General features: G+C 44.0%; 1 protein-coding gene across 3 annotated transcripts in view; it reads left to right on the top strand.

Annotated features, from left to right (window-relative positions):
• Positions 1-1,667: 1,667 nt before the first annotated feature.
• The window catches only part of CYB5R4 (cytochrome b5 reductase 4), a 484,942-nt gene continuing 466,635 nt past the window's right edge, over positions 1,668-19,974 (top strand). For 2 of the 3 annotated variants that reach the window (XM_075340162.1, XM_075340159.1), the window contains exon 1: positions 1,668-1,904. In XM_075340162.1, the coding sequence (XP_075196277.1) occupies positions 1,830-1,904 (75 nt within the window). In that variant the 5' untranslated portion in view covers positions 1,668-1,829. Of the gene's footprint in view, positions 1,905-2,493; positions 2,584-19,974 lie in introns of those variants that run through there. The other variant, XM_075340161.1, reaches the window with a different exon arrangement.

Here is a 19,974-nt window from a genome sequence, read left to right as displayed (position 1 = left end):
CAGCTCTCCTCCATGTCCATTACACATCACACAGCTCTCATCCATGTCCATTGCATGTCACTCAGCTCTCCTCCATGTCCATTACACATCACACAGCTCTCCTCCATGTCCATTACAAGTCCCGCTGCTCTCCTCCATGTACATCACACAGCATTCCCCATGTACACTACACGTCACACACCTCTCCACCATGTAAATTACCCATCACACAACATTCTCCATGTACATTACCCGTCACACAGCATTCCCCATGTACATTACACGTCACACAGCATTCCCCATGTACATTACACGTCACACAGCTCTCCTCCATGTACATTACACGTCACACAGCTCTCCTCCATGTAAATTGCCCATCACACAGCATTCTCCATGTACATTACCCATCACACAGCATTCTCCATGTACATTACCCATCACACAGCATTCTCCATGTACATTACCCATCACACAGCATTCTCCATGTACATTACCCATCACACAGCATTCTCCATGTACATTACCCATCACACAGCATTCCCCATGTACATTACACGTCACACAGCTCTCCTCCATGTAAATTACCCATCACACAGCATTCCCCATGTACATTACCCATCACACAGCATTCTCCATGTACATTACCCATCACACAGCATTCTCCATGTACATTACCCATCACACAGCATTCTCCATGTACATTACCCATCACACAGCATTCCCCATGTACATTACACGTCACACTGCATTCCCCATGTACATTACACGTCACACTCCATTCCCCATGTACATTATACGTCACACAGCATTCCCCATGTACATTACACGTCACACAGCATTCCCCATGTACATTACCCATCACACAGCATTCTCCATGTACATTACCCATCATACAGCTTTCCCCATGTCCATTATTACACGTCACACAGCTCTGCTCCATGTCCATTGCATGTCACACAGCTCTCCTCCATGTCCATTACACAGCTCTCATCCATGTCCATTGCATGTCACACAGGTCTCTTCCATGTCCATTACACGTCACACAGCTCTCCTCCATGTAAATTACCCATCACACAGCTCTCCTCCATGTACATTACCCATCACACAGCATTCTCCATGTCCATTACACGTCACACAGCATTCTCCATGTAAATTACCCATCACACAGCATTCCCCATGTACATTACACGTCACACAGCATTCTCCATGTAAATTACCCATCACACAGCTCTCCTCCATGTACATTACCCATCACACAGCATTCTCCATGTCCATTACACGTCACACAGCATTCTCCATGTAAATTACCCATCACACAGCATTCCCCATGTACATTACACGTCACACAGCATTCTCCATGTAAATTACCCATCACACACCTCTCCTCCATGTACATTGCCCATCACACAGCTCTCCTCCATGTACATTACCCATCACACAGCATTCCCCATGTCCATTACACGTCACACAGCATTCTCCATGTAAATTACCCATCACACAGCATTCCCCATGTACATTACACGTCACACAGCTTTCCCCATGTACACTACACACGACTCCTGTATGTACATCACACATCATGCAACAATCTCTTATAAGAAGCTCCTCTTCCTGCTACAGCTGTAACACTTCCTGCCTCTGGTCACGTGACTGATCACATAGTGATGACATCACGGCAGGGCCTGCAGCTCACTGGACGTCTTGTATTTGGTGGGGTGTACACTTCGGATGTCAGCACTGTATATACAGCAATGAGCCGTGCGCACATGTAGCCTTGTACTGAGTGTACCTCATAGTGTGCAAGAAGTATACAGTCTGTACAGTGTCCTGCTGCCACCCAGTATAGCACAATGCTGAACGTCCCCTCTCCATCATTCCCGGTCCCCAATTCCCAGCAAAGAGTGTCCGCAGGTGGGAGGAGCAAGGTATGACTGGGGGTCGGGCATTCCTCCTCTACACTTATAGTTTGGACTTGTCCCTGTGTGTTATCAATACGTCACAGCTCCCAGTATTCTGCGCCGCTGTGTGTCTGCCCTGTGTACTGCCTGCGCCGCTGTGTGTCTGCCCTGTGTACTGCCTGCGCCGCTGTGTGTCTGCCCTGTGTACTGCCTGCGCCGCTGTGTGTCTGCCCTGTGTACTGCCTGCGCCGCTGTGTGTCTGCCCTGTGTACTGCCTGCGCCGCTGTGTGTCTGCCCTGTGTACTGCCTGCGCCGCTGTGTGTCTGCCCTGTGTACTGCCTGCGCCGCTGTGTGTCTGCCCTGTGTACTGCCTGCGCTGCTGTGTGTCTGCCCTGTGTACTGCCTGCGCCGCTGTGTGTCTGCCCTGTGTACTGCCTGCGCCGCTGTGTGTCTGCCCTGTGTACTGCCTGCGCCGCTGTGTGTCTGCCCTGTGTACTGCCTGCGCCGCTGTGTGTCTGCCCTGTGTACTGCCTGCGCCGCTGTGTGTCTGCCCTGTGTACTGCCTGCGCCCCTGTGTACTGCCTGCGCCGCTGTGTGTCTGCCCTTTTGTCTTGTTAAACCCCTTAAAGAGAACCTGTCAGCTGATAAATGCCACCTGATTCATGTACAGCATTGTCTGAGAATCTGGCTGCATGATTTTAGCCAGGTAAAAGGGAATTACTCGGCAGGTTTTCACTTTGTAATCTGAGGACAGCATGCTTTAGGGGTGAGATCTCAGCAGTGCCTTTCTTATCAAGCTCACTCCGTGTTCTTTACTTATAATATTTGTTTTAGCACCAGGAGCTTATCATTGCTTGATCTAGGTAAGCTACAGCAGCCTGTGAGCCCTACTCCAAGTCCACTGCTTCTCTTATTAACAGCTCACTGTCTATAAACAATGTACATAGGAAGCCTAGTCTGGCTGGGGGCAGCTTTCTGAGCTCTGCTACATGCTAAATCTAAAACCTCTATTTCTGAACCGCTGCACCCAGTAAACTAAGTGATACATCATTGGATTCAGGACCTCAGAGGAGGTAGCAAAAACATGCTGACAGATCCCCTTTAACTGTGAAGTGTTTTGATGGGTCTCGCTCTGTGTACAGGGTACAGTCACATGTCCAAGGATCGCTGTGCACTGCATGGACTGGCCGGCCGCTCATCTGACCCGAGCTGATCAGTCTGGGCATTGCGATGCAATCCTTTGATAAGTGATACCACTGTGTGTCTGCGCCCTAAAAAGAAAACGGACAACCCAGGGCAGTGGGCAGGGAGAAGTCGCCGGGGACTCACCTGACAGCGCGGCTCGGTCCAGGTCTACTATGAAACGCCGCAGCATTGAGAGTTACCCATACGTGGCTGAGGTCCTACAGCCAGTGCTGATATATGGAGCATGTATCAGTCGTCAAGGTCTCCTTAATAACCAAGATTGGTTTCTGCCTCCGCATTTCATCAGCTGTAATTTTTATTTTTCTCACTGTTGTAAAATTCTTTGTTTTATGCAGGGCAAATTGTATTATCATACTTTGTGTGTTTCGGGGATTCATATAAATTACCAAATACTCTTTTTAAATTTATATTTTTGTGGGGGTGATGGGTATTATCCTTTTTATTGGTTTTGCACCAAATAGTCCATTGATTGCATATCACAGCCACGTGGATGTCTAATATGTGATGTGGTTGTTTTTTTTTGTATGTCGCTAATAAAATGTATTGTAGATAATTGTTTTTAGATATATATATACAGTACAGACCAAACGTTTGGACACACCTTCTCATTCAAAGAGTTTTCTTTATTTTCATGACTCTAAAAATTGTAGATTCACATTGAAGACATCCAAACTATGAATGAAAACATGTGGACTGAAATACTTAAACTGTGAAACAACTGACAATATGTCTTATATTCTAGGTTCTTCAAAGTAGCCACCTTTTGCTTTCATTACTACTTTGCACACCCTTTGCATTCTCTTGATGAGCTTCAAAAGGTAGTCACCGGAAATGGTTTTCCAACAGTCTTGAAGGAGTTCCCAGAGATACTTAGCACTTGTTGGCCCTTTTGCCTTCACTCTGCGGTCCAGCTCACCCCAAACCATCTCGATTGGGTTCAGGTCTGGTGACTGTGGAGACCAGGTCATCTGGCGTAGCATCCCATCACTCTCCTTCTTAGTCAAATAGCCCTTACACAGCCTGGAGGTGTGTTTGGGGTCATTGTCCTGTTGAAAAATAAATGATGGTCCAACTAAACGCAAACTGGATGGAATAGCATGCCGCTGCAAGATGCTGTGTTAGGCATGCTGGTTCTGTATGCCTTCAATTTTGAATAAATCCCCAACAGTTTCACCAGCAAAGCACCCCCACACCATCACACCTCCTCCTCCACCATGCTTCACGGTGGGAACGAGGCATGTAGAGTCCATCCGTTCACCTTTTCTACAAAGACACGGTGGTTGGATCCAAAGATCTCAAATTTGGACTCATCAGACCAAAGCACAGATTTCCACTGGTCTAATGTCCATTCCTTGTGTTCTTTACCCCAAACAAGTCTCTTCTGCTTGTTGCCTGTCCTTAGCAGTGGTTTCCTAGCAGCTATTTTACTATGAAGGCCTGCTGCACAAAGTCTCCTCTTAACAGTTGTTCTAGAGATGAGAAGGTGTGTCCAAACTTTTTGTCTGTACTGTATATATATATTATTTATTTATTTTTTTCATTTGTTGCAGAAATTTGTTTTGCACCTTTTTTAAATCATTATTTGTCCATTAAAATAGTATAAAAGATCTCTTGGGATCAATTTAAATTGCTCATTTTTTTTCCACTGCAGTTGGGGCATCCATGAAAGAAAATGCCATGTCATTAGGGACATAAACCACAGGCAGAGCTGATCTAGACCTATTCGCCCAACAATCACATAATCACCAGGTCAAATAGAAGCATCTGCATTGTAAATGATTTCACTATGTAAAGGCCCCGTCACACTAAGCAACATCGCTAGCAACATCGCTGCTAACGAACAACTTTTGTGACGTTGCTAGCGATGTTGCTGTGTGTGACATCCAGCAACAACCTGGCCCCTGCTGTGAGGTAGTTGGTTGTTGCTGAATGTCCTGGGCCATTTTTTAGTTGTTGCTGTCCCGCTGTGAAGCACAGATCGCTGTGTGTGACAGCGAGACAGCAACAACTAAATGTGCAGGCAGCAGGAGCCGGCGTCTGCGGAGGCTGGTAACCAATGTAAACATCGGGTAACCAAGAAGCCCTGTCCTTGGTTACCCGATATTTACCTTTGATACCAGCCTCCGCCGCTCTCACTGTCAGTGCCGGCTCCTGCTCTGTGCACATGTAGCTGCAGGACACATCGGGTTAATTAACCCGATGTGTGCTGTAGCTAGGAGAGCAGGGAGCCAGCGCTAAGCATTGTGCGCTGCTCCCTGCTCTGTGCACATTTAGCTGCAGCACACATCGGGTAATTAACCCGATGTGTGCTGTAACTAGGAGAGCAGGGAGCCAGCGCTCAGTGTGCGCTGCTCCCTGTTCTCTGCACGTGTAGCTCCGTGCGCTGGTAACCAAGGTAAATATCGGGTTGGTTACCCGATATTTACCTTAGTTACCAAGCGCAGCATCTTCCACGCGGCGCTGGGGGCTTGTCACTGGTTGCTGGTGAGCTCACCAGCAACTCGTGTAGCCACGCTCCAGCGATCCCTGCCAGGTCAGGTTGCTGGTGGGATCGCTGGAGCGTCGCAGTGTGACAGCTCACCAGCAACCTCCTAGCAACTTACCAGCGATCCCTATCGTTGTTGGGATCGCTGGTAAGTTGCTTAGTGTGACTGGACCTTAACGTGCTGTGTAGCTGACGAAAGAAAAGACAGGAGCAGTATAAAAACACTTCTGTCTCCTCAGCGTTCTTGGCTTTGTTTCACAGCTGGAGGTCTGACCTTCTGCTAGATTGCAGGAGATTCTCATGCAGATGTCTGATTTCCTCGAGTGCTTCCATGGTTTTATGGATAGGGCATGACTCCGCAGTATGTAAAATTCATTACTGGCTGTGGCAACTGTATGCCAGAAATCCCACTCCAGACCGTGACTGGAGAAAAGACTTTTGTGTAGCACACTGAGGCGCACTCTGCTCGTCAGATGCTCCAGATTCATGAATCTGAAACGTCTGATTGCTCTACTCCTCTTCAGCAAACCTAGTGAGAAAATCTGCCATGAACAAAAAGCAACGTGTTAAAAACTTGTGGAGTCTCATTGACTTTGCTATATATAAGAATAAGGCTGCACATCAAACTTAGATAATGGTATAATGCCTCAAGCATATGGAAAAATATTGGAATATACAATGAAAAATGCTACTTGCTAATTTGAACATGTGAATAATGAATTGCATACCTGCTATGAATATTAGGAAAAAGGAGATATTTAGCAATCGCATTGATCAATGTAACTGAGCCCCAAGGCCTCGTCAAGGCATATCTCTATATTGGGGTCCCTAGCTCTGTGACCCTAACTGTGTGTCATCTCATTGCAATTAAAAACTGCTATGGGTGGAGAGGGGTAACTAAGGACTTTCTTATATAGGAGATGGAAAAAACATGGCCGAAAGGGGCGGAGCTGTGTTCACATTCAGAAAAAAAACTACATATAACTGAATAGGATAACTGAAGTGAGCACTAATATATATATATGAGTGCAAGCCAAAAATACATACTATATATAAGAATAAGGCTGCACATCAAACTTAGATAATGGTATAATGCCTCAAGCATATGGAAAAATATTGGAATATACAATGAAAAATGCTACTTGCTAATTTGAACATGTGAATAATGAATTGCATACCTGCTATGAATATTAGGAAAAAGGAGATATTTAGCAATCGCATTGATCAATGTAACTGAGCCCCAAGGCCTCGTCAAGGCATATCTCTATATTGGGGTCCCTAGCTCTGTGACCCTAACTGTGTGTCATCTCATTGCAATTAAAAACTGCTATGGGTGGAGAGGGGTAACTAAGGACTTTCTTATATAGGAGATGGAAAAAACATGGCCGAAAGGGGCGGAGCTGTGTTCACATTCAGAAAAAAAACTACATATAACTGAATAGGATAACTGAAGTGAGCACTAATATATATATATGAGTGCAAGCCAAAAATACATACTATATATAAGAATAAGGCTGCACATCAAACTTAGATAATGGTATAATGCCTCAAGCATATGGAAAAATATTGGAATATACAATGAAAAATGCTACTTGCTAATTTGAACATGTGAATAATGAATTGCATACCTGCTATGAATATTAGGAAAAAGGAGATATTTAGCAATCGCATTGATCAATGTAACTGAGCCCCAAGGCCTCGTCAAGGCATATCTCTATATTGGGGTCCCTAGCTCTGTGACCCTAACTGTGTGTCATCTCATTGCAATTAAAAACTGCTATGGGTGGAGAGGGGTAACTAAGGACTTTCTTATATAGGAGATGGAAAAAACATGGCCGAAAGGGGCGGAGCTGTGTTCACATTCAGAAAAAAAACTACATATAACTGAATAGGATAACTGAAGTGAGCACTAATATATATATATGAGTGCAAGCCAAAAATACATACTATATATAAGAATAAGGCTGCACATCAAACTTAGATAATGGTATAATGCCTCAAGCATATGGAAAAATATTGGAATATACAATGAAAAATGCTACTTGCTAATTTGAACATGTGAATAATGAATTGCATACCTGCTATGAATATTAGGAAAAAGGAGATATTTAGCAATCGCATTGATCAATGTAACTGAGCCCCAAGGCCTCGTCAAGGCATATCTCTATATTGGGGTCCCTAGCTCTGTGACCCTAACTGTGTGTCATCTCATTGCAATTAAAAACTGCTATGGGTGGAGAGGGGTAACTAAGGACTTTCTTATATAGGAGATGGAAAAAACATGGCCGAAAGGGGCGGAGCTGTGTTCACATTCAGAAAAAAAACTACATATAACTGAATAGGATAACTGAAGTGAGCACTAATATATATATATGAGTGCAAGCCAAAAATACATACTATATATAAGAATAAGGCTGCACATCAAACTTAGATAATGGTATAATGCCTCAAGCATATGGAAAAATATTGGAATATACAATGAAAAATGCTACTTGCTAATTTGAACATGTGAATAATGAATTGCATACCTGCTATGAATATTAGGAAAAAGGAGATATTTAGCAATCGCATTGATCAATGTAACTGAGCCCCAAGGCCTCGTCAAGGCATATCTCTATATTGGGGTCCCTAGCTCTGTGACCCTAACTGTGTGTCATCTCATTGCAATTAAAAACTGCTATGGGTGGAGAGGGGTAACTAAGGACTTTCTTATATAGGAGATGGAAAAAACATGGCCGAAAGGGGCGGAGCTGTGTTCACATTCAGAAAAAAAACTACATATAACTGAATAGGATAACTGAAGTGAGCACTAATATATATATATGAGTGCAAGCCAAAAATACATACTATATATAAGAATAAGGCTGCACATCAAACTTAGATAATGGTATAATGCCTCAAGCATATGGAAAAATATTGGAATATACAATGAAAAATGCTACTTGCTAATTTGAACATGTGAATAATGAATTGCATACCTGCTATGAATATTAGGAAAAAGGAGATATTTAGCAATCGCATTGATCAATGTAACTGAGCAAGTAGCATTTTTCATTGTATATTCCAATATTTTTCCATATGCTTTGCAATGAGATGACACACAGTTAGGGTCACAGAGCTAGGGACCCCAATATAGAGATATGCCTTGACGAGGCCTTGGGGCTCAGTTACATTGATCAATGCGATTGCTAAATATCTCCTTTTTCCTAATATTCATAGCAGGTATGCAATTCATTATTCACATGTTCAAATTAGCAAGTAGCATTTTTCATTGTATATTCCAATATTTTTCCATATGCTTGAGGCATTATACCATTATCTAAGTTTGATGTGCAGCCTTATTCTTATATATAGTATGTATTTTTGGCTTGCACTCATATATATATATTAGTGCTCACTTCAGTTATCCTATTCAGTTATATGTAGTTTTTTTTCTGAATGTGAACACAGCTCCGCCCCTTTCGGCCATGTTTTTTCCATCTCCTATATAAGAAAGTCCTTAGTTACCCCTCTCCACCCATAGCAGTTTTTAATTGCAATGAGATGACACACAGTTAGGGTCACAGAGCTAGGGACCCCAATATAGAGATATGCCTTGACGAGGCCTTGGGGCTCAGTTACATTGATCAATGCGATTGCTAAATATCTCCTTTTTCCTAATATTCATAGCAGGTATGCAATTCATTATTCACATGTTCAAATTAGCAAGTAGCATTTTTCATTGTATATTCCAATATTTTTCCATATGCTTGAGGCATTATACCATTATCTAAGTTTGATGTGCAGCCTTATTCTTATATATAGTATGTATTTTTGGCTTGCACTCATATATATATATTAGTGCTCACTTCAGTTATCCTATTCAGTTATATGTAGTTTTTTTTCTGAATGTGAACACAGCTCCGCCCCTTTCGGCCATGTTTTTTCCATCTCCTATATAAGAAAGTCCTTAGTTACCCCTCTCCACCCATAGCAGTTTTTAATTGCAATGAGATGACACACAGTTAGGGTCACAGAGCTAGGGACCCCAATATAGAGATATGCCTTGACGAGGCCTTGGGGCTCAGTTACATTGATCAATGCGATTGCTAAATATCTCCTTTTTCCTAATATTCATAGCAGGTATGCAATTCATTATTCACATGTTCAAATTAGCAAGTAGCATTTTTCATTGTATATTCCAATATTTTTCCATATGCTTGAGGCATTATACCATTATCTAAGTTTGATGTGCAGCCTTATTCTTATATATAGTATGTATTTTTGGCTTGCACTCATATATATATATTAGTGCTCACTTCAGTTATCCTATTCAGTTATATGTAGTTTTTTTTCTGAATGTGAACACAGCTCCGCCCCTTTCGGCCATGTTTTTTCCATCTCCTATATAAGAAAGTCCTTAGTTACCCCTCTCCACCCATAGCAGTTTTTAATTGCAATGAGATGACACACAGTTAGGGTCACAGAGCTAGGGACCCCAATATAGAGATATGCCTTGACGAGGCCTTGGGGCTCAGTTACATTGATCAATGCGATTGCTAAATATCTCCTTTTTCCTAATATTCATAGCAGGTATGCAATTCATTATTCACATGTTCAAATTAGCAAGTAGCATTTTTCATTGTATATTCCAATATTTTTCCATATGCTTGAGGCATTATACCATTATCTAAGTTTGATGTGCAGCCTTATTCTTATATATAGTATGTATTTTTGGCTTGCACTCATATATATATATTAGTGCTCACTTCAGTTATCCTATTCAGTTATATGTAGTTTTTTTTCTGAATGTGAACACAGCTCCGCCCCTTTCGGCCATGTTTTTTCCATCTCCTATATAAGAAAGTCCTTAGTTACCCCTCTCCACCCATAGCAGTTTTTAATTGCAATGAGATGACACACAGTTAGGGTCACAGAGCTAGGGACCCCAATATAGAGATATGCCTTGACGAGGCCTTGGGGCTCAGTTACATTGATCAATGCGATTGCTAAATATCTCCTTTTTCCTAATATTCATAGCAGGTATGCAATTCATTATTCACATGTTCAAATTAGCAAGTAGCATTTTTCATTGTATATTCCAATATTTTTCCATATGCTTGAGGCATTATACCATTATCTAAGTTTGATGTGCAGCCTTATTCTTATATATAGTATGTATTTTTGGCTTGCACTCATATATATATATTAGTGCTCACTTCAGTTATCCTATTCAGTTATATGTAGTTTTTTTTCTGAATGTGAACACAGCTCCGCCCCTTTCGGCCATGTTTTTTCCATCTCCTATATAAGAAAGTCCTTAGTTACCCCTCTCCACCCATAGCAGTTTTTAATTGCAATGAGATGACACACAGTTAGGGTCACAGAGCTAGGGACCCCAATATAGAGATATGCCTTGACGAGGCCTTGGGGCTCAGTTACATTGATCAATGCGATTGCTAAATATCTCCTTTTTCCTAATATTCATAGCAGGTATGCAATTCATTATTCACATGTTCAAATTAGCAAGTAGCATTTTTCATTGTATATTCCAATATTTTTCCATATGCTTGAGGCATTATACCATTATCTAAGTTTGATGTGCAGCCTTATTCTTATATATAGTATGTATTTTTGGCTTGCACTCATATATATATATTAGTGCTCACTTCAGTTATCCTATTCAGTTATATGTAGTTTTTTTTCTGAATGTGAACACAGCTCCGCCCCTTTCGGCCATGTTTTTTCCATCTCCTATATAAGAAAGTCCTTAGTTACCCCTCTCCACCCATAGCAGTTTTTAATTGCAATGAGATGACACACAGTTAGGGTCACAGAGCTAGGGACCCCAATATAGAGATATGCCTTGACGAGGCCTTGGGGCTCAGTTACATTGATCAATGCGATTGCTAAATATCTCCTTTTTCCTAATATTCATAGCAGGTATGCAATTCATTATTCACATGTTCAAATTAGCAAGTAGCATTTTTCATTGTATATTCCAATATTTTTCCATATGCTTGAGGCATTATACCATTATCTAAGTTTGATGTGCAGCCTTATTCTTATATATAGTATGTATTTTTGGCTTGCACTCATATATATATATTAGTGCTCACTTCAGTTATCCTATTCAGTCATTGACTTTGCTGGCATAAGGATTTGCATGGAGTTTTGTGACTGCACCAAAATCTGCAAAACTGTCCCAAATAACCCAATAAAAACGCACTGTGCGCACACACCCTTAGGCTACATTCACACGGTCAGTATATGTAGCCAACATCAAGGTTGGAACAATCAGAAGAAAAGTATAATAGAAAGACGAGCACCACTTCTGCATTTTTTACCCCCTCCTGGTTGGTTTTGGTGGTTTTGGCTTACAAATGCTGATGTAATATACTAACAAAATGCTGAATATGTAAACATACCCCTATACCCACCTCCAATGCCAGTGCCATTCCAGCTCTCCCAGGGATGACGTATAAGGGTGCAGTCAGAAGGGCCACATAACACTTTTGCTTGGGTCAGGAGAGCCGCCGGCAAGTCAGAGCACTGCAATGCGATCGTTGTCTGTTCTATACTGTCTGTCCTGAATCTGCCCTAGGTGTTATTATTTTACTGGGGCGAACAAAGGGATTGTAAAGGGGTTGTTCAAGTAGTCAACAACCTCTCTAATCCTCCACACAGAGGGTAAAGCGGGCTTTACACGCTATGATATCGTTAATGATTTATCGTCAGGGTCACGGTGTTTGTGACGCACATCCGGCGTCATTAACGATATCGCAGTGTGTGACACTTATGAGCGAACTTAAAAAAGCGGTCAAAATCGTTTGCCGCGGAGAGGTCGTCCTGAAACAAAAAATCGTTTCCTGCTTATTGCTGTAATTCCTCGTTCCTGCGGCAGCACACATCGCTATGTGTGACACCGCAGGAGCGACGAACATCTCCTTACCTGTCTCCACCGGCAATGCGGAAGATAGGAGGTAGGCGGGATGTTACGTCCCGCTCATCTCCGCCCCTCCGCTTCTATTGGACGCCAGCCGTGTGACGTCGCTGTGACGCCGCACTAACCACCCCCTTAGAAAGGAGGCAGTTCGCCGGCCAGAGCGACGTCGCAGGGCAGGTAAGTCCGTGTGACAGGGGTAAGTGGGTTGTGCGCCACGGGCAGCGATTTACCCATGTCGCACAACCGACGGGGGCGAGTACATTCCCTAGCGAGATCGCAGCGTGTAAAGCCCGCTTTAGGGTGCGCTCACATGAGTGTATTGAGAGAAAATCTTGCATTGCACTTGGACCGATGTCATTCAATGAAGTAAGAGCAGATGGTCAGCTTTTTTCTCAGCCTGGAGTCACACTTGCGCGAGTCTCGCATCGCATTACCTGGCACGGCCTGCCGCTCTCTGGACAGGAGCATCTCAGTTACGTAGAAATACATGTAGCCGACCCGCTCATGTCAGGAGAGTGTGCGGCTGAGCCGGGTGATGCGATGCGAGACTCGCGCAAGTGTGACTCCGACCTCATCCAGATTCTAGATGACCAAAAAGTTGCAACATGCTGTGATTTGTTGCCAAAATCATGCGAGACTCACCAATACAAGTCAATGGGTGTGAAAAAAAAACGGACGACACAAGGACCATTCTAGTGATGTCCGTTTTTATGGATACGTTACTATGATGTAGCACAGAACACTGTAAATGGTCCTGTGAATGACTGTAAATGACTAATAGCTGCTGAGAAAAAAATAGACTGCACACTGACAGCACATGGATGACAAGTGAGGGAAAAAGCACCCACTCGCATAGCCCTTACAGTACATACGGACTACTACACAGATACCACTCCTCCAACTCTCTTGGAAGGGAATGGGACCGTTTTTTTTTTTATACAATCGTGTGACTCCAGCCTAAGGCTGGGGACACACGGGCATTAATTTAGGGCTGAGAAAAAAATGCTTATGGGAGTGGGCCCATAGAGTAACATGGGTGCGGTTGGAATGCGATTTGTTTTCATCGCATTCCACTCGCTCCGTTTTTCTTGCCGTGTGTGCTCAGCCTAATAATGAGCTCTCTTTGTAAAACAGATTGCACATGCATGAATGAGCTAGTTCAGATGAATGTTTATTCACATGGACTGAGTGTATGTCTAGAAAAAAGAAACCACGTCATGCACAAGGCTTATCTATTTTTAATTTGAGACTCGGCCATTGAATACGTTTTTTTTTTTTAAAAATTAAAACAAATCTGAATTCTCTAATACAGTGGAAACCGAATTAGGCGTTTTATTATTCACACACTTGTCTGACCTCAGTCGTAGTCTCTTCACACGGTTTCTGATATTTTTTTGACCTTCACTGAAATGAAAAAGCTGATGATTTTTGCTCTAAAGTCTAGGAGAGGGAAGAGTATTAAAACCAAATGATTTTACTCCCTGGTCCAGCGCTGTCTCTCGCAGCTGCTCCACTCTTTGTTGATCGGCTGCAGTGGTGGGATCACACATTGCTTTCCTGTTGAGTGTTTCCCGTGTTTTTCCAAAAACTTACTAAACAAATGGCTATATTGCTGTGTTTTTGGAAGGAAAAAATGCTTTGGGAAAGCACAATCCTACACAATCTTACTAAAGCAACTCACTGAACTCAGTGGCTGTGCTGTCTACATCAGCAGGGCAGCTGAGCTCAGTGACTGGCTGCAGCAGTGATATCACTCGAGAGTGCTGCAGCCAGTCAGTAAAGTCCGGAGCAGGGTGGAAGGCAGAACTGCACACTAGTTGTGTGAGTAAAAGCACATTTTATGTATAATCTTTGTTTATTAAGAAAAATACAATACAAATGACAAGAACCAAAGCATAGGATCAAATATTGCATACAATTTTGACTTACAAATCAATTCCTTAGAAATACAAAAAAAAGAGTCATGTAGACATATATCCTTCTGGAAAGTAGCAAAAGGCAATAACAGAGGGAAGGGAAGAAAGGAAGGGGACATGCATATCTCAAGATCTTTCAATTACGAATGTTATCTGCCCCTCTCCCCCCCTCCACATTTGTTTGACTCTGCTCCCTCTGTTTACTTTGGATAGGGTATTATTTCAAAACCAAAATATAATGAGAGGGAGTCTACGTACCCACTTGACTCATATACCAGAACATTAGGCACTAAGAATGCAACTTAAGGTCAGGAAACAGGGTGAAAAAAAGAGAAAAAGAGGGAAAAAAAAAAAAAAAAGGGGGGGGGGGAAATGAGCTAGCAGTGAAGATAGTAACTACATAGAGAGAGAAAGAAGGTGAAGGGTGGGTAAGTCCGAGGGGAAGGGATGTCCATGTTCTCCCAGGTGCGGTTGTTGGAGAAACCAGGCCCGGCCAGTATTCCCCTTCTATTCAAGGACCAAACAGTTCTCTATACGCATTTGTCTCTTTGAAAAGGATCCAAGGTTGCCAAATCTTTAAGAATTTCTCGCTGTCCTCTGTCACCTCCGCGGAAAGCTCCTCCATATAACATATGGAGGAGAGTTCCTGCTGCCATTCTTGCATAGAAGGAGACGTCTTCCGCCAGTGTCTAGGTACCACCGAACGGGCTGCCGAAAGGCAGAATCTAAGTAAGTCTCCTTTTTGTGTCTTAATTGAGCCGGGCAACACGGACAGCAGAGAGATCTGTGGGGAGGGCAACACCCTCTCTCCAGAGATATTGGTATATGTCCATAACACCTCTAGCCAGAAGGGTTTAATTAGCGGGCATTCCCACCATATATGCAGCATTGTCCCCGGGGAACCTCCACACCGCCAACACAGCTCAGATACAGAGGGGAAAATCCTATGCAGCTTCACTGGGTATAGGTACCATCTTGATAAAATTTTGTAATTCTTTTCTTTCGCATAGCCTGCCGTGGCCAGCTTATGGGTAAACAGATATGCTTTCCGATTTTCTTCTTCAGAAAAGGTGGTGCCCAATTCTTTCTCCCATTGTGACATGAAGTGTGGATCCGTATCTGCCTCAGGAGCTGCCTGACTCAACAATTTATAAATTAATGATATTAAGTGAGAAGGTGGGGACTTCTGCATGAACGACCCTTCAAATGGGGTCAAGGAAGGGTTGGGTAGATGTTTCCGTTTTCTCAATCTATTGCTTACAAATGAGTGCAACTGTCTGTACTCTATCCATGATAATGAACAAGGGGGATCCAGACCCTGCAGATCCCCAAAGGACATGATGTCATGTCCTTTTAATACATGATGAATCCTAACATCATCATCTTTTCCCCAGCGCAAGAAAGTGGAACGGTCAGATCCCGGAGCAAATTCCGTATTGGAAAGGATCGGGGTGAGCAGGAGTGGAGGACCAGATAACGAACTTTTTTGTCGGGTCCGATCCCATTCTTTTAGTGTGGCCTTTACCAAGAAGTCAGCCGTAGGCAACTTTACTCCCTCTCGTGACTCCAACCAAGGTAGATACCGCAAGGGTACATGCGCTCCCCCTTGCTCTAATGCTACCCACTTCTTATGTTCAGCAAAAAAGTGCCAGTCAAACATGCGCATTAATAGAGTAGCCTGATGGTATCTACGGAGGTCTGGCAGTCCAGCCCCTCCCCTGTCCGTCGGTCTGGTTAAAGTATGATATTTTATTCTCGCCCTCGAGTGTCCCCATACAAACTTGATCAACGCCGATTTGAGTGTGCGGAAAAAGCTAGCGGGTGGAGATATGGGGACCGCTTGAAAAACATATAGAAACCGTGGGAGTACGTCCATCTTGAAAGAGTTGATACGTCCAAACCACGAAATAGGTTTTTTGTGGTATGATAGGAGATCTTTGAGTGTGCGTGTCAATAGGGTTTGATAATTTAACGCGTAGAGGAGAGAGAGGTCAGCCGGGATCTGTATGCCCAAATATTTAATTGCTTTAGTTTGCCACCTGAATGGGAAATTCTGTTTAGCCAATGCCACTTCGTGGGATCTTAGGGTGACACTCAGTGCTTCCGTTTTTGAGTAATTCACTTTGAAATTGCTTACCTCTCCGAATCTCTCAAACTCCTTCATCAAAGAGGGTAGTGTAATGTGTGGTTGAGAAACATAAATCAATAGGTCATCAGCATACAGGGAAGTCTTATAAGTCTCCTCATCCACCCGTAGACCATGTACACTGGGATTCCTCCTTATAGCGTTAGCGAGGTGCTCCATCACTACCACATACAGCAATGGCGAGAGAGGGCACCCCTGTCTCGTGCCATTCCTTATCGCAATGGGTCGAGACAATGCTCCATTGACCTTGATCCGTGCCGAGGGACACGTATACAACGCCAATATTTTTTGTAAAAAGAGCGGGCCCAAGCCAATCTTTTGTAACGCGGTTCGGAGGAAATCCCAATGCACCCGGTCGAATGCCTTCTCCGCATCCACAGATAAAAGGCCAACCGGTGAAGAAGAAGAGATCGCATTAGCCATGAGTAATAACGTCTTATTCACATTGTCGCGGGCCTCCCTACCTTGAACAAATCCGACCTGATCTGAGTTAACAATTGAGGGGAGGAGAGGGGCCAGTCTATTGGCCAGTGTTTTAGAAAACAATTTCACATCCACATTTAATAAAGATATCGGCCTATAATTGGTAACCAGAGATGGGTCCTTGCCGGGCTTCGGCAAGACTGTAATGAACGCCTCCAGGGACTGCGCCGCAAATGGAGTCGTATCTGAGACCGAATTGAAAACCCTTGTAAGGAATGGGGCTATCAATTCTCTAAATGTCTTGTAAAATGCCGGGGAGAACCCATCCGGGCCCGGGCTCTTTCCTGCAGGAGAGCTTTTAATCACCAGCCCCACCTCCTCCTCTGTAAACTGTTCTTCTAATTGTGAGACCTCCTCCTCCCTCAACGGTGTGGATGCCGTGTCTGTGATGTACTCATTGATCCTCTCCATCAGTTTACTCTGCTCCATATCCGCCAGGCGTCCCTTAATGTTATATAGATCAGAGTAAAATGTCCTCATTTCCTCCATGATCTCCACCGGGTTACTCGTGTCAGTGCCGCCACGCCGCTGTATTCTCGGTATGAATGATGTGTTGTTGCGGGGGTGAAGAAGGCGTGACAGGGGCCTACCACATTTGTCCGAGTGTTGATATAGGAAACGTTGGTAATGAGAGCGGTATTTAAGGTATTTTTCGTTAAGAAGCGTCTTCAAGTCCTCTCTATTTTTAACGAGGTCTGCTAAGACCCCAGCTGATCTGTTTCTTTTATGTGTGGTTTCCAACCTATGTATCGCATCAAGTAGTGTGCTAATTTGCAAAGTCTTCAACTTCTTAATACGTGCCCCATGTTTTATTAAAACTCCCCGAATTACGCACTTGAATGCTTCCCACTGAAAAGGTAGGGAGGTGGAGTCCCCGGCGTGTGTTGCCAAAAAGACCTCTATTGCTTCCTTGACATCATTTGCGCACAGTGTATCCTTCAATAGATTGTCGTTAAGTTTCCATGTCCACTCACGCGTCTGACCCCCCGGGGGCGAAACTGTTAGGAAAATAGGTGCATGATCGGACCAAACCACGCTTCCGATCTCAGCAACTGGGTGCCATGTGAGGACGTGCTGACTTACTAAAAAAAAATCAATACGGCTATATGAGCCGTGTGGGTTTGAGTAAAAGGTATAATCCCTTCCCGAGGGGTTTAATACCCGCCACACGTCCGTCAATTGAACCTGATGCACCTCCCGTTTAAAGGACCGTAAGTGGGATAAGGGGATCGCGCTTCGGCCAGTTGAAGTATCCACCTGTGGGTCTAGGGGCATATTAAAGTCTCCCCCCAAGATGACCACTCCCTCTGAGAATTCTGTAAGGGTTCTGAGAAATCCCCGTCCCGCTTTTGACTGATCTACAGTGGGCGAATACCAACCCGCAACCGTGAACACATTACCTGAGATTCTCAATTTAACCATAACGTATCTGCCTTCTGGGTCCAACTTCATGTCTATCAAGGAGTGACTGAATGATTTATGCAAGGCAACAGACACCCCCCTGGATCTAGAGTCTGCGTTAGTACCATGGTACCAGGTCGGGTAATAACGATTTTTCATGTTGGGGACACAACCAGTTTTATAATGAGTTTCTTGGAGAAGAAGAATGTGCACCCTCTGCTTGTGCATATCATAAAGAATTTGGGTCCTTTTTTGGGGAGTATTAAGTCCCTTCACATTCAAAGAGCCGAATTTTAGTTCCGCCATGGTTCCGCACCTAGGGTCCAATCAATCACCTGTGTTTGGAGGAAGGATAATAGGGAAGTTGGGGAAGGTTGTAGGAAAAACAGAGAAAGACAAAAAAAAAAAAAAAAGGGGGAGGGGGGGGGGGAAGGGTGAAGAGGAGAAAGAAAAAGAGGAAGAAGAAGAGTTAGAAGAAAAAAAATTAAAAGAAGAGGAGAGAGAAGAGGAAGTAAAATAAGAAGAGTTAGAAGGAGAATTAGAACAATTAGAACAGAAAATACTTCAGCACCAAGAAAGGGCTAAAGCGTACCGCCAAACCTGACGGAGTTAATGGGGTAGAACTATATAAAGCTGCACCTAGGCCAGCCAAGTGCAACAACCCCAATAGAGAAGCGGACTGCACACGGAAGGCAGCTCCGCCTGACCCAGAGCATATTATTTTAACAACTTATATCAGCAACCTTCATTTTAAAGTTACGCCGCCCTTCAGCCTTTAACTTTAGCACCGAGTGTGTTCCTCGCGGGGGCTTGGCGGCCAATTAAGATGTTCTCACCATCCCCACGACGACGCAAACTCAGGCCACAACCTTTAGACAAAAGGCAAAAGGAGGCCCCTCCAACACATCCTTGGTAATGCAATATAACATTAACTGTCAGTAGTGTGTTAACCTGCAATGAGAAAAATCAAACCACATCTCTGCAGTAATATGACTTATACGCCTTATAAACCTTCATAAATCTTCGCCTCCTTGTGAATGTCCGACCTCAGCCACGATCTTCGGGCACTTCTTCCTGGTTTCTCCTCCTCTCCCAGACCGCCGCAGGGTGGACGCCCCCTGGTCCCCCGGGGGGCAAACACGGCCAGTCTGTGATGGTCACCTCCGGAATCCGTAAGGCCGCTGTAAACGCTGGAACCCCCACCGGGTGGCTCAATACGTGCACCCTGCCCGCCTGCCGTACCCGCAGGCGAAAAGGGAACCCCCACGTGTACGGGATATTCCGTTGGCGCAGCGAGTCCAGGAGCGGGCGTAATGCCCTCCTTTTCTGGAGTGTCCATCTGGAGAGATCAGGCAAAAGTTGTATCCTCCGTCCCTGGTGTCTTAGATTCTCTGCCGAGCGGGCCCGCCCCATTATGGCGTCCTTGAGTTGGTATCTGTGTACCTTGCAGATGACATCCCTAGGACGGTCCGGGTCCTGAGAGCGGGGACCCAAAGCTCTATGTGATCGGTCCAGCTCCAGGGGAGAGTCTAGTG

The sequence above is a fragment of the Anomaloglossus baeobatrachus genome, chromosome 3 (assembly GCF_048569485.1).
Source record: "Anomaloglossus baeobatrachus isolate aAnoBae1 chromosome 3, aAnoBae1.hap1, whole genome shotgun sequence".
NCBI classification, from domain to species: Eukaryota; Metazoa; Chordata; class Amphibia; order Anura; family Aromobatidae; genus Anomaloglossus; species Anomaloglossus baeobatrachus.
The sequence above is the reverse complement of the archived record's forward strand: the minus strand, read 5'-3'. Positions and strand labels throughout refer to the sequence as shown.